The sequence below is a fragment of the Vicia villosa genome, unplaced genomic scaffold (genome assembly GCF_029867415.1).
Source record: "Vicia villosa cultivar HV-30 ecotype Madison, WI unplaced genomic scaffold, Vvil1.0 ctg.000479F_1_1_2_unsc, whole genome shotgun sequence".
Taxonomy (NCBI): domain Eukaryota; kingdom Viridiplantae; phylum Streptophyta; class Magnoliopsida; order Fabales; family Fabaceae; genus Vicia; species Vicia villosa.
In genome coordinates this window covers 93,087-108,536 of record NW_026705233.1, presented here as the reverse complement: position 1 = coordinate 108,536, position 15,450 = coordinate 93,087, and the positions used below count along the sequence as shown (strand labels likewise).

General features: G+C 29.7%; 2 protein-coding genes across 2 annotated transcripts; one reads left to right on the top strand and one right to left on the bottom strand.

Annotated features, from left to right (window-relative positions):
* On the bottom strand, window positions 1-4,360 carry LOC131628784 (biotin carboxyl carrier protein of acetyl-CoA carboxylase, chloroplastic-like). The gene is made up of 7 exons (XM_058899602.1): window positions 4,090-4,360; window positions 3,878-3,913; window positions 3,519-3,673; window positions 3,059-3,374; window positions 2,905-2,976; window positions 408-473; window positions 1-315 (listed from the first exon to the last, which is right to left on the bottom strand). The coding sequence occupies exons 1-7, from the start codon at window positions 4,231-4,233 to the stop codon at window positions 292-294; spliced, it is 813 nt and encodes a 270-aa protein (XP_058755585.1). The 5' UTR covers window positions 4,234-4,360; the 3' UTR covers window positions 1-291.
* An 8,404-nt stretch (window positions 4,361-12,764) lies between these two features.
* LOC131628783 (protein TIC 20-II, chloroplastic-like) lies at window positions 12,765-13,595 on the top strand. The gene has a single exon (XM_058899601.1). It carries the CDS (start codon window positions 12,851-12,853, stop codon window positions 13,475-13,477), a length of 627 nt encoding a protein of 208 aa, XP_058755584.1. The 5' UTR covers window positions 12,765-12,850; the 3' UTR covers window positions 13,478-13,595.
* Window positions 13,596-15,450: the final 1,855 nt, after the last annotated feature.

Below are 15,450 nucleotides of genomic sequence, written 5' to 3'. Positions count from 1 at the left end.
AAAAAAGGAAAAACAGAAGACTTGGAATAAATATCACACACAATAACTTAACTTAAAGTTGAAAACAAAAGAAAAGTTAACCAAAACTTAGTCCAATCATCGAAAAGTGAAAAATAAGAGGGGTGGGAACAAACTCATCATAAGCTAGTAATTCTTCTCAACATTGCAACATCCCAATTCAAAACAAAATCTTCCTACACTTCCTCTACCTCGGGGTTGGGATAAGCCTCACACTTTTCAACTAACACGACCTGCAGATTATCGTCCGCCTACTTGAATACTTTGCCGGCTCTACGGTGCAATCACAAATAGGGGCTGCAAAGGAACAAACAAAATCAAATCTCTAATGACAAAAAGTTACTAGTTTTGCTTGAGTTACTAGTCACGGGGGTCCGGAATGTACTTACAGTACCAACGCTGACAGGCTTGGCATCTTGCGTGATGATTTCAACTATGGTTCCTGACTTATCAGCCTGTAAATAGTACACAAATTTAGTCTCAGATGCCAAAGGATCATCAAGACCATAAAAAATGGTTACAGCTAACATATCTTTTGTTGACTTTTTATTTGCATCTTACAGTTACAACTTACAAGCCAAGTTAGGAATCAGATTTAAGCATATTTATGCTTCTTCTTTTTTAAATTCAAGGTTTGAGTTTAATGTATGAAGATGTCTAAAACCATTATCCAAACTTATATAATTCATTAATTTAGCACTGTATACTTTTCTTTCCATAAAAACTGTGAAGTTTAGCTATTCTGAACTAACATAATAAATGCAATTTGCCCAATTTTTTAGTAGTAGAATCAGTACTACTTGAAGTACAAGTTTTCATTAGTAGTTGAACATAAGCTATTTCCTCCTCATAATACAACTATTGCAAGGATTCTTTGCTTTATTTATTCATGCTTTATAGATATGTGAAGAACTGTGCCTTAACAAAAAAGCTAAATGTACGTTAACAAACTCGAGAAGCTACATGGAACTTCAAAACTACTCTGAATCTTTTTTGATTACTTACAAGCCTATTCACATATTATGAAATATCAAGGAGAACTACAGGAAGGAGCTATTAATGAGAGGTGGAACAAAGCATGCTGAAAATGAAAACAAAAGAAACAAAGATTCCTGAGCAATAGATCAACCTATATACCTCTTTCCTCCTTTATCTATCTCATTCAACTTTTCCAAATATTTGTTTACTTGGACGTCACATTTTTTATGTTACTATTTCATCGTAAGAGTGAAAGGCAACACTTTAACCATGGTTTTACTGTCAAAATCGAGGAATATAATCCTAGATATGTTTAACAAAGCAAAATCTGAGATGTGAGCTATAAAAATGGGAATAGCCCATCCGTCAAGCCCAATAAGACATAGGGTGAGAGCCTTTAAATTTAAACCTATAATTTTTTAGGGCTTTTTACCTCGGCCCAGAAAGCCTGCTACCCATTAGGACTAGCCTTAATGGGCTATGGGCAATCTATCTGACCCGAAATACTCAATCTCAATCGCAAACAACACACTGAAGACCTCCCTCACTTCACAAAATATCTCTTCTATTTTATTCAATTTACATGATAGAAAAGTAGAAGTTAGGTCTTACTATGTTATATTATACATTTGTACACCAAGCGACTATTAAGCAGAAAAAAGAGCAACGTCAGACACACACACACACAAGGTAATAATCCATATTTAATAATAATAAGCTAAGTTTGAAAAAATGGCTGTGAATGGCTTAATTTAATGTTCTTGAAGATAATTAATTAGACACTACTCTTCACCAATCATACATGCCAACAAGAAAAGTTACTTCAAATCATACGAGACAGAGAGAGCACTGATAATGCCAAACTCAAATGTTCTTAACTTTCCAAGCTAGATTTGTCGGAACATAGGCCAAGAAATTCAGAATATCTAGTAAATTGAAAATCCTAGATATTTTTTAAGTGCAACATATAATCTAAAATACTAATAAAACAAAAATGAGAGATGTAGTATGGATGGCAAAAGCATCGGAGAGTAACTTACAGCTTGTGTTTAAGACTTTAAGGCATATACTAACCAGAAAAGCTACTTCAAATAATTTCTCCATAACAACTGAAGCGAAGGGGTCATTCCGAGACAGAGAGGACTGATAATTCTAAACTAAAATGTTCTCAAGTTTCCAAGCTAAATTTTTTGGAACATAGGCCAAGAAAATTAGAATATAACACCAGGTGTAAGTGTAACTAGCAACAGCCAAGACTTATAAGTTATACCGAGGCATACTAGGAAGGCCAGTTTTGTTAATGCACGGATGTCCTACAGAATCATAGACCTGACAAAAAAGTCTATTGACGTGGGTTGCTTTTGTTAAGGAAAAGCTACATAGTTATTTTTTAACCTTGCCTTTGCATTTGGACTTTCTCGAATTGTTGGTGAAAAATGAGTTTCTCAAAGACCTTGCAATTAATCTAGTTGAACAAATTCCAAGGCTTTAAAACGGGTAAGGAGAGAAAGATGTTATGGCGGGGTCCTCTTCATGTGTTGTTCGGTGATATCTTTGTTTGAAGTGGATTTTGATTTTTGGGAAAATTTTGTCACTTCTAGACTGGTTTTTGTGAAAGGTTTGTTTCAAGGCTCCACCCTAGTGCTTTTCAGATGGTTCTTTCAAGTATTTCTATGTTATTCAAACAAAGGGATTGTAAAACATTTTTATATTATCAAATATGCTAGCAACACCCTATTTTCTATGCAAGGTAATTAAAGAACCAAATTCAATATTTAAATAGTGCAAAGAAAAACATGAGAGGTAGTTGGTGTATAACAAATAAGTGCATCTTATAGAGTCACAATATGTAAAATTAAAAATTTTAATAGCTACTATAAAAAAAGAAGATAAAATCTTTGAACTTACTTCTATTTCATTCATCAACTTCATTGCCTCAATGATGCATAAGACTTGGCCCTTCGTTACTTTGTCTCCAACCTAAAGAAAGAGTCCTTTTATATACAGCTTCCAAAAAGCACTATACAAAGAATAGTAGTATATAATTAAACGGAAGATCTACCTTCACAAATGGTGGTTCACCCGGTGCAGGACTTCGGTAGAATGTCCCTGCCATGGGGCTTTTAAGAGGCGGATGTGATGACTTAGGTGACTTGACATGAACGAGAGAAGTTGACGGTGAAGGTGAAGGAGTAGGAGTAGGAGGAGGCTGAGAATACGATGGCGCAACAGGGGGTGCCGTTTGCCAAGGTGGTGAATACGTCACTGCAGGCGGAGGAGCATATTCTGGTTGAGGCAAAGCCTCTTTTTTCCTAATTATTACTTCACAGTTTAGCTGCTTCAGCTTCAACTCCACAATGTCTCTTGAATCAACAAGCCTGCCGTAGAAAAACACAAACAAAGATTCTCATTTCTCCACTCCAACAATGTTAGAAAAGTTCATATATAATATATTTGTCACTGCTTAATTAATAGTTAATACTATCAATAACTAGCAAGCAAGATCGAAACTGGTTACTTACCTGACAAGACTTGCAACTTCAATAAAAAACTGAGAGATTGATTCTTCATTTTCCAGGATCGAAGAAGATAGTTCAATAGAAGGTTCCGTCGGTGGTTCCACATCTGATTTAGCTTTAACATGAGGCACATCATTGGAAGAACCATCAAGGGAAACCTTGTCGAATCCAAAATATGATACCAAAATCAGCATATAAACATGCGTGTGAGCGCGCGCATATGCATCAAGACGGTAAATTTTGAAAAAATTGTACTAATTTGCAGCATATTGTATGTATTTTATCACAATCTCAAGAGTTAATTTTCAAAGCAATGATTATAATTTTTTGTTTTTGAATCCTCTAAAAGGAAGAAAGTTTACCTGATTTAACTGGGCCTTAACTCTGGGGCATAGTCCCTACACACAAAGTAGTAACATAATTAAGATTCAATTTATAAAAATAAAAATAAAAAACAAAGAGTAAGAGTTAATAATTATGGAAGATAGATGCATAAGATAAGATATGAAAAGAGAGAAGACAAGTGTTAATTAATGAAGGCATGAGAAAGATAGTTAGTTAGTTAGTTAGTTACCTTGTTGAAGAAACGGAGGGAGTTGTTGGAATTAGGAGAGAGAAGAGGGAAAGAGATGGAGGAGTGAGAAAAGCGTGAGGATTTGGTGGTGGAAGGTAGAGTTGAAGGTTTAAGAGTAGCGGCAAAAGGTAAAGTGGAAGCCATGAATGAATCTAAAGTGAAGTGAAGTGTGAAGTGAAAGAAGGAAGTCAGGATGTTGGATCGACGAAATCAAAGGTAAGTCAGTCAGACTTGTTTTGTGTTTTGATGAGTGAGGCAGCTCTCAACTGTACAACTAGCTCACACTTATCTACTTTTAATATAACAAAATAGAATACATATGAAATCCTATCATTAACCCTCTAATCACCAATTTGAGGGTGATAATCGGGGACACAATGGTAATTGCATCTACTTTAATAATTTAATTAAAAATATATATTCCTTAATCATTGCATAACTTTTCAATTGTCTATTTTCTTTTCCATAATTAATATTAACATGATGCTTTTGTAGATAGTTGTGCAAATCTGCATAGAATACAGCAAAACCCTCTGCACGCTTTTTCTCTTTGGTTGCTCAAGAAAACTTCAAATTTCTATCATCACTCTATATATATATTATGGCTTTTGATTTCAAGCTCCAAACTCTATTCAATAAATCACGTTTTGAAATCTGCAATTGACAGCCACTTTTTTTTAAAATTGGCAGCGACCTAAATGTTATTTCAACTTTATAATTATTACTTACCTAAATTTGACTGATTTAAATATTTTAAAAGTAGATTCAACCATCATTAATTTTAGGACGGCTACTCTCTACTGTGTGTACTAACTATTTGTATTCCCCATAATTAACTTCATTCCAAACAAACTAAATAAATAAAAACTCATATTTTCATTCCACACATCGACGAAAACCGAAGGTCCTTCTCTCTTTCTCTTCACTACTTTTCCCCTTTTATTTTCTTTCTCTCTCATTTTGCTTCTTTTCTCTTTTTGATTCTTTCTTGCATGCACTTTACTATGAAAGATTGATTAATGCATGCAAAGCCAAATTTTTCAGAACCCTAACCTTCTCTTCTCACAACAAAAAAGAATCCATTTCAAAATACCAATTATTTGTTTAATCAATATCAATATCAAGTTTAACAATTTACCAAAACCATAGCCAAAACCACTCACAAGATGCTCGAAACGATTAAATACTTGATCGGTTGGCCCGGTCTAAGAGGATTTGGATCAAAATCCACCGCCGAACAAGTTATTGAAACCCACGGCGAACTTTGTTCAATAACCGCCATCAGGTAAATTGTTTTTTCAGATGTACTCTAATGCTCTCCGCAGACTCTCATATATTCTGCTTTTAGATTCTTGATTTGTTAAATTGTTATGATCTTTTTTATAGTGTTGTTGTCTTAATGATTTGATTTGTATTTCAGATGAAGGGCTGTGATGATTTGGAAACTTGATTGGGGATTTGAGTTTAGGAAACTGAATTTGGTTTTGGTTGATTGTGTCAGGGAACTTTGCTTCTTGCTTCCATTGTTGTTGGTCTGCTTAGTAATTTTCACTTTTTGAATAACTCACCTCTATGATATTAAGTTCTACATTTTTAACTTTTGTTGAAATAGATTGCACTTCCTAAGGGACTGTTAATTTTGTTTTTGGCAGAAAAGAAGCTGAAAATGCTATAGTACACATAAGTGATTAATTAATCAAATTTCATTGTATTGTTTATAAGTTCTCTCAAAAAGAAAAAGTTGACCCTTTTTCTTTAATGAATTTTTTTTGCAGGTTATACTTACTCAACTCACTAATAATTATATTTAAAGGTTAGTTTATGATATAATATGCAGTGTTCTTATATTTTTGTTTGGATATATTTTTTTATGTAATGAACATCATATCACTGATTTCTTTTGCACACCAGTAAGATAATTTCATTTTTCTGCGATTGATTTCACATCAGATCCTAATAACTTCATTTGTTTTTGATTTTCATTATGATGTTTTATGTTAATATTGTTGTTTATAGGTACTTCTTAATTGTTCATCCTTTTACATGTTTAAAATATTCCTATCTCATTGCGTTGATGTTTTTTTAGAACACAAGTATGTCTAATCTTTGCAAAAAAAATTAGTTTTCATGCAATTGGCATCACCTAAGATCATATTACTTCATTTGTTTTCTGTTTTTCTATTTTGATGCTTTGTGTCTTCTTCATTGTTCATCCTTTTTCATGCTTGCAATATTACTATTTCATTGTTTTTGATGATATTGATATCTCATTCGTTACTTCTATTTTTGGGTCATCTTAGTTTAAGATCTCAATAACAAATTAGATAATACATGTTATGTCATCTTGGCTCTTTCACTCTCCTGTTTAATTATTCTTCTTTGTGCAAAATATTGATTGATAATTCTATTTTACAAAGATACTAATATGTTAAATCATTTGTTATTTTTTTGCTTCGTGACCATTTTGTTTATAAAATTTGTTTAGTATATAATTCAATAATAATTTACATTTCGCCTCAATTAAATTAATGTTTTTCAATAATTAAATTATAATAATATTTATCATAATTAATAATTAAATTACATTTATTGAAAAGAAAAAGAGTTAAAAGTGATTCGGATAAATAAGGGGAATATAGGAAACCTGATTTAAAGTATTCTTTACACTTAATATTTCATGTTGTATTTTGATTTAGTCTAACAAATATTTAAGTAAATAACATCCATAAGTATTACTACTAAGTAATAATCAAAAGTTGTATTTTTTTCTTCTTAGAATTTGTGAAATTTTAGTAAGTTATTATTACGATTTTATCCATTGGTGGGTAATAATAGACAAGAGCAATTGTTTGAATTTCCATTATAGTTATAAATGTGTAATTTAATATTCTAATTATGCTAATAAAACAGTTATTTTAATATACTTTATAGTCATATTTTGATAATTACTGTGAAAATAAATTATTTAATGTGTATTAAATAAAATGAAATTTCCCAATAATGTTTTACACCATTCCAAAAGCGCATGTATTATTGGTATTCATATTTATCTTATCTCCTTAAAAATAAAAATATTTAATCATTCTTTTTGTAGTGTTGGAACCTCAAAATATCACATTCATTCTCAAATTTGTGCTCAATGAAGTATATATTTTTAAAGATTAAGATACTTATTAGTCATGATAGCTCATTTTATTAAAATTATTAATATTTTCATTTTAATACTATAATAAAAAAATTGAATACGTAAGGGGAATAAACTAATAAACTAAATTTAAGATCTCAATAAATGAAATTGATTACATTTTAATTGACGTTAATTTATTAATGTTTAAGTTATTTTAGATATATGACTACAAGAACAATAAATATTAATTAACAAAATTACTCAAAAATAAATAAAATTTTTTATAATAGCTTTTGTATTTTTGAATATATGATAAAAACATGTTTTTAAATTTTGATAAATAATTTTCAATTAGATTAAATATAGGGAGTCCCATAATGCTGAAAATAGAAGAAGTTTTACTATGATAATTAGAAAATTGATTTTACTGAAACATTCATAACACATTATTATTTAAGATTTTCGAAATATTTTAAGTATATTTTATGATTTTCATTTTAATTGTTTTGGAGAAAAAATTTGTTTTTTTCAATTGCCGTTTTTAAAATTCATTCCAACATTATTATTCATTTGTAAATAATGCATATTTATTTATTAGCACAACAAACAAAAATAGATATATCATTTGTAAATAATGCATTTTTAATTGGTTCATTTGATTTTTAATTATTTAATCAAGAATACTCATATTTAATTTTACGGGATGCATTTAAAATATTAATTAATTCAATTGTAAAAACCGGAATAAGTTACAAATACAATTATTTTTGTGAAACGGGAATAAGTTCTAAATATTTTTAGAAATGGAAATAAGTCAACTGCTAATACAATTATTTTTGTGAAACGGGAATAAGTTACAAATATTTTTATAAACAGAAAAAAGTTATAAATATTTTTAAATGTTCATACAATTATTTGTATAAACGGAATTAAGTTATAAATATTTTACTTATCACATTCCATTTTTCAAAAAAAATTCTTTTAAGATTTTCAACAATTGTTATTTGTTCAAGATTTGTCATAGATTCAATATAAAACTTAACTGTCTTTAAATTTATTTTCTATTAGATGATAAAATCATTTAATATCAATAATATCCATAAATTTACATTACAGAAAAATTTAAAAATTATAGGCATGCCCGACGAGCCGAACCTATTTTTTTGACGGGCTGACAAAATATTTACTTAAATTGAACAATATTAGAGATCATATGTTTAATGACTTCTCAATTACTATAACATGTGTTTTTTAACCGATATTTGAGATCATATGTTCAATTTATTAAATCTAATCATATTATTAAACCAATATATTTTTTTGGTGTATAATATATTTTATTTTATAATATTTGTTAAAAGAAATTGTAAAATTAAAATTATAAATAATTATAAAAATTCTAGCCATGTCTGACGGGCCAAACCTGTTTTTCACCATATATTTAGTTTAATAGCAATTACCAAATCTATATACTCATAACAACTACTACAACTTGATAAATTAAATTAATATTTGTATGACTTCGTATAAATTAATATCTTTTTTTTACTATAACTATATAATATTTATTTAATATTTATTTCGACTTTATGTGACCCGTGCGAACGCACGGGTCCATTGCTAGTGATATCCAATAATCCAATGCATCTATCTGTGTTTTTTTTAATCAAATAAACTTTTCTTTTTAAATAATTTCCCAAAATATCATACAATTATAAAAATATTCTCCAAGTATTCTACTTTAAAGCATAATAAAATGATAAAAATTAATTAATAGTGAGTGAACTCACACCATCTCACAAAATGAGATGACTTATTATTTTTCTATCTATGATATATAATATATTTTCAATTATTAATTTATAAATATCAATAATTTTTATATTGTCTTTTAAGAATTTTTTATATTATATACAATAAATTAAATAAGTATTATAGTTAGAGATTTAATTTTAGACTAATAATTTATATTTATTTAATTCAAGTAATACATATCAAATGAGTTATTCTATTCATTTAATAAATTAAATATTTAATTAATTAATTAATATAAATAAAATTATAAGGTTACCAAATATTTTTAAAAAATATATTATTTAATTAAATTTTTTAATTAAACTTTATATAATTAAAAGTTAACAAGTCAAGTATAAATGTGTGAAATTAGTAGATAAAAGTATTGTTAGAGATTTCATAATTTAAAGTTAAATTGTTATAGTTTGACTTTATCGGTTTAATGCATTTCAACAACATAGAAACAAATGAGTCGTAGGATTCTAAATCATGTTTGTACTAGTCAAAAAATACAGGTGTGTATTCCTCCTGCAAGGCCAGTGGGACTCAGAGGTCTTAATAGATTTATAACACTGTATGGTGGTTAGGGTTAGCTCACGACGACGGTAAGCCTTGTATGGTGGTGTTTTGTGGTGGTTTTATGAGTTTTGCTCATGTGAGGTGAAAGGTTATGCAAATAGACGATGTGCTTAGGTATAAACTTCTAAGGGGTGTGATCATATGAGTTACGATCTTGCTAAGCGTTATGATTTAGAGTGTAATGATTTGTCCTTCCTCCCTTTAGGGGAGAGCCTTTAAAGAGATTGTTTGGGCTTAGGATTAGATATTTCTGAGTGGTGACAACCCCTCCCTCCTATTCAGGAGAAGTTATTGATCACATATCTTTCAAGGGCTAGTGGAATACTCCATCTCCTTTGACTAACGCATTTACAAGTTATATGTGTCTAAGGCGAGTCCTTAAGTTATTGCTCGGACGACATAACTCTAAGGTGAGGATGCCCTAGTTTATGACCCTTAATAATTTAACACTACATAAACCCTTAAACACGAGGACTTTTGTTAAGGACAGAGTTTTGTTAAGACCCTCTTTTGTTCGAAATGTATCACTCGTCCTACTAGTGAGTTCCTTTGTTGAATGTAAATATTAATTAAAGGTCCAATGTCTCAGCTACGGGCGGTTTTCTCAACTGAAGGCGACTATATTAAAAGGCAAGTCTGAAACAGATCTGGTTCAAAACCTGTTTACCCAGAAAAATGGTAAACAAGCGCTAGTTTCCTTTTTAAAGGTTACTTTGCGGAGTCAACTAGAATACTCCAGGACTGATTGCTTTATTTTGTTAGATTATGCGTATATGATTTATATTAAATGTAAATAGTGACTTTAACGTAAAAGTAGGTACTGAAATTAAAGGCTTTAAAGTAAATCAAAGCAATAAAAAAGGCAGTAAATGTGCACTGAAAGATAAAATGTAATGTAAAATGATTGCATTTAATTAAACTGGTACGCATACGTACATTCCAAGGTTGCACTCGTTACTCATTGCGCAGAGATTAGAGTTTTACTTGTGTTTATGTAGAAAATGCGGACCTCTAACTATTCCTATGAAACTTGCTTAAATAGAAAAAATAAAATAACTACTACTAACGGTCGACTGGCTATCAGTCAACACGTGTCTTCGACATGCAAGATCCTCAATTGTGAGACTTCCACGCGTCCTGTGAGAACTGCCAGAAAAACTGCCTGGAACTGCCTCTTAACTTCTACTGCTTCTCGACCTCCACTTCAGCTTTTGAAGCCAAAAATCCTTAAGTCTTCGCATCCTTTTGGTCGGGTCGAACGTTGAAGCCTCAGATGACCTTCCTAGTCGAACAACTTCGACTACTAAACATTAACTCATACATGATACACCGATTTAGGACAGGTAAAATAACCAACTACGGTATTATTGAGTGAGTTAGGATAAAATCACAAATTTGTTGGGTTAGGTAGTAATTACCCAATTTTTTTTCTTCCTTTCCTTGTATAATTGTTAATGATGTGTCACATTTTTTTCTTAATAAATAGTTTGACATATTACTACTATTTTCAAAAACACAAATGTCTAAATGTACGGTAAAATTCATCATAAACATATTTGCGAAAATCAAAATTACATTATAATAATACCTAGAATTGCATAACATACTTGCAAAAGATAAAAATTAGCATCAAATATTTTGAATAACTTAAAATCATTGCTTAAAAAGTAAAAGATATTCAAAAAGGTTGAAATTGAAGCAATCAAGATTAAAAACATCAAAGTTATTACTTATCAAATCATAAAAAAGCCAAAAAAAAATAGTCATGAGATAACCCAAGGCTTTTTTGGGTTAGGTGTGAGTTTACCTGTAACCCAATTATTTTAAATGGATTTTCATTTTTGAAAATCGTACTCATCCAATAACTCGATCCAACTCACTTTTTTGAGTAGGTATGAGTGGGTTTTATTGGGTTTACTCAATCCATGTACACCGTTAATAAAATAAACACTAATCATAACAATTTAATTGTATTAAATAATCATACAAAAAGAAGAAAAAAATGTGATTAAAATTTTAAAAAAGGATATTTTGTTGATAGAAACTCATAAAATAAAATAAATTATTAATTTTATTAAAAGTAAAAAGTATATTATTATTATTTTTATTGATAATAAATAAATAGAAAAAATAAATTAAAATAAAAATAAAGAAAATGTAGAAAAAAAAAATGTGAAAAAAATTAAAATTTTAATCAAGAGAGAATGTGTGGATGTAATATTTAATTGTGATTTAATTAATAAAAATTAAAAAATAAATGACACATACCAATCTTAAAATATATATATATATATATATATATATATATATATATATATATATATATATATATATATATATAATTTTTAAAATTGAACTCATGACATATTATATAATAGGACATAAGAATGAAAAATGCAAATATTAATTAATTTATAAATGTCTTTTTTCTTAGTATAAATAATTTATAAGCAAAGGACAATTTACGAAAATCATGTAATTGATTTTTAATGAGTAAAAAATAGTAGAGAGTGGATAGGAGTAACCAGATTTTTTTAGCAAAAGTAAGATAAGATGAAATAGCATAGATGTTATAAAATTGAAAAGAAAAAAAATAAATAAAAATATACACAATAAAACACAATGGAAAAATGTACACACATATACATATACATACATTATTAATTTGTAAAGATAATTCTATCTCATTTTCAAACATTTAGTCAACCAAATATTTTATCTGTATAGTAATTATAAATAGTAATAGTTTATGAGAAAATGGGTGATGCACTGACAATGTTACACTGTCAACCAATTACAACTATGAATCAGGATAAATCAGACTTTAATTTTTAAAAAATTTATATGACATGGCAAAACGATTTGTTTCTATTAGATTTTTTACACTGTCAGTGCACTATCTTTAACCTCATAGTTTATTTTAAAAGAGATTAATTACTATGCATGTCAGTATAAATTTTTTCACAGTCAGTGAATCATAACCACCCACTAATACGAATTAATAAATAATTAAATTAAAAATAAAATATACTCGTAATTTACATTCAACGTTCATTATTCACTTACGGTGTAAAACTTCTTCATGCATTCCAATTAAACTCATTTTAAAAATACAAATTTATACGAATGTTTATTAACGAGTCTCTACGTAGTATAGCTAGCCCAGCCCAATGAATGTAAGGATGAATACCGAAACAAAGCCCTAAAACAGTTGCATTTCATTGCAGCAGCAGCAGTTACCAAAAACTCAATTTCAAAAAAATGGCATCCCTTGCTCTTCTCCGTCCTTGCACATTCCACCACACCCACAAGCCTTCCACCCAAACCCTCAAACCAAAACCCAATTCCCTTTCATTCTCACCCTTAACACCACCCCCCTCAAAACTCAAACTCCGAAACGCCGTCGTTAAAGCCAACCTATCCTCACCCGCACCACCGGAACGGTTAATCTCAATCGCCGCATACACACTCCCATTCTTCAATTCCCTCCAATACGGCCACAACATCCTCACACAATACCCTAAATTCGCACTCCTCTTCGATCCAATCATTCCCTTCCTCTCCTTCTATAGATCCCTCCCTTACGCTTCGTTTGTGGCATTCTTTGCTCTTTATTTGGGGATAGTGAGAAACCCTAGCTTCCCTCAGTTTGTTAGATTCAACGCTATGCAAGCACTCACGCTCGATGTTCTACTGGTGCTTCCGCTTCTGTTTCAGAGGATCTTCTCTCCTGGTAGATATGGATTGGCGTTTAAGGTTATGGTTTGGTCTCACAATGTGGTGTTTGTTTTCAGTATTCTCTGTTTTGTTTATAGTGCTTTGTCTTGTCTTTTGGGGCGTACTCCTTACTTGCCTTTTGTTGCTGATGCTGCTGCCAGACAAATCTGAATTTCATTTCTATGTTTTTTTAGTGTTTTATTGTATTATTATAAACACACACTCTCTTTTGCTTTACTATGTTACTTGATTGATTGAATGAATGAATACAGTTAGGTGTCGTTTTCAATTTCGACTCACTATATTGCTTGTCATGTACAATTGCAAACCAAAATCTTGTAATCAACCCGGTTGAATCATAAACAGGCATTGTTAATTTTTTGATTATTCATCAAGTGGCTTTTGAACCTAAATTGTGTAACTGGCAAGGAACTGTTTTTTTCAACAAATAGATTACTTTAGATCATGGTGGTCAAACTCAAAAGACAAGTATTTAAGTTATATTCTTGTTTGGCTATCGTGTTAATCATAAGAAGCTTTCACATCCTTTATGAATGTGAAGGATGTAACTAATAAGTATCCAGAAACCGTTTAGAGACGCTAGGGAGATTCTTCAAGGGAGATGCAAGGTTTATATCTATTTGTGATATAGAGAAAAAGAAGTAAAATTAAAGTTTAGAGAATGAATTTTATCTCATATACAGCCTAGAATGAATGTGTTAGTTATAGACAGTTTATAACATTATTATTAAATGTTGAGTAGGCAGTAACTGCTATATAACTGCTTTATATGACTGGTACAGAACCAGTTTTCTAATATATTGCCCTAAATAAACAATCACAGTACCAGTTTCTATCAGAATGTTTTAGAGAATAATTGTTATATAACCGTAGAAAACATGTCTAATAAGTTACAGATTATGCTTATTTTGGCATGTGAACTAAAACTAAAACTTTATGGTAGTGTTTCATCATGTGCTAAGTGTGATGGCAAGCATAAGTTTGAGACATTTCAAATTATATTTCAAATGATTGAGTTAATAGGTAAGTTTGAGACATTTCAAATTATATTTCAAATGATTGAATTAATTGGTTTAACGTAATAGATTGCCAAACGTATTTTGGAATGGAATAGAAATAAAATTCCACGACAAATAACAATGTATTTGAATAATTACGTGGCAGATGACAAATCTAAAATTATACATAGACTGTTCTGAAGAGCAATATTCAATTACTCTAAAAAAAAAAAAACAGTATTCAAAAGAAGTATCAATGGCTGCAAGTACTATATTTTGTTCATATGAATTTTTGAAGATATTTGAAAAACGCAACTAAATGCATTCTACAACTTACTATAAATATTGTCAAGAATTTCCGGTTGCAATTTCATGCACAGCCAAGTCCTTGCACTGAACGTAGCGCACATACCTTCTAATTGAAAATGACTAAAACTTAAAACACCTTCTAATTGAAAATGACTACTTAGTGAGCTCGGTAGGGTCAATTTACACGTCCCATGGGAATAGAGATGGAAAAAATTCTGTCACTGATACGCAACGAGCAGTTTAATAAACATCCGTGCAACGAATAGTTTAATGAATATCCGCAGTCCACTAATACATTTAAAAAAATTTAAATATCAGTCTTTCATATTTTTAAAATGTTTTCTTGGAAAAAAATCTTTCACATCTCAATCAATTAATGGCTCTCTTCCTACTCCTTCGTTCTATCTTCCAATATACTACCTTCAGTCTCGAAAAGATTCTTTTTTAGATACATTGAATAAATAATATATCCAGACAATAAAATAATGTATCTAGACAATATGTTTGTCCAGATACATTATTTATTCAATGTATCTAAAAAGGAATCTTTTCTTATAAATGGGGAGTAATTCACAATCACAATATCTTTTATTTATTTTGATTAAAAATAAAATATACAGATATTATATTTGGATATTATTAAGTTTTTGTGAAAGTGAAAAAAATTAATGTGATGAAATTTTATTCTTAAAATAAAGGAGATTGTATAGATATTATGTGATGATAATTTTTTTTTTTTGTCTTTAAAAGAACATGAAAAGTAAATTTTAAAAAATAAATGTTATCCGCAGATAACATATACCTTAAAATCACCAA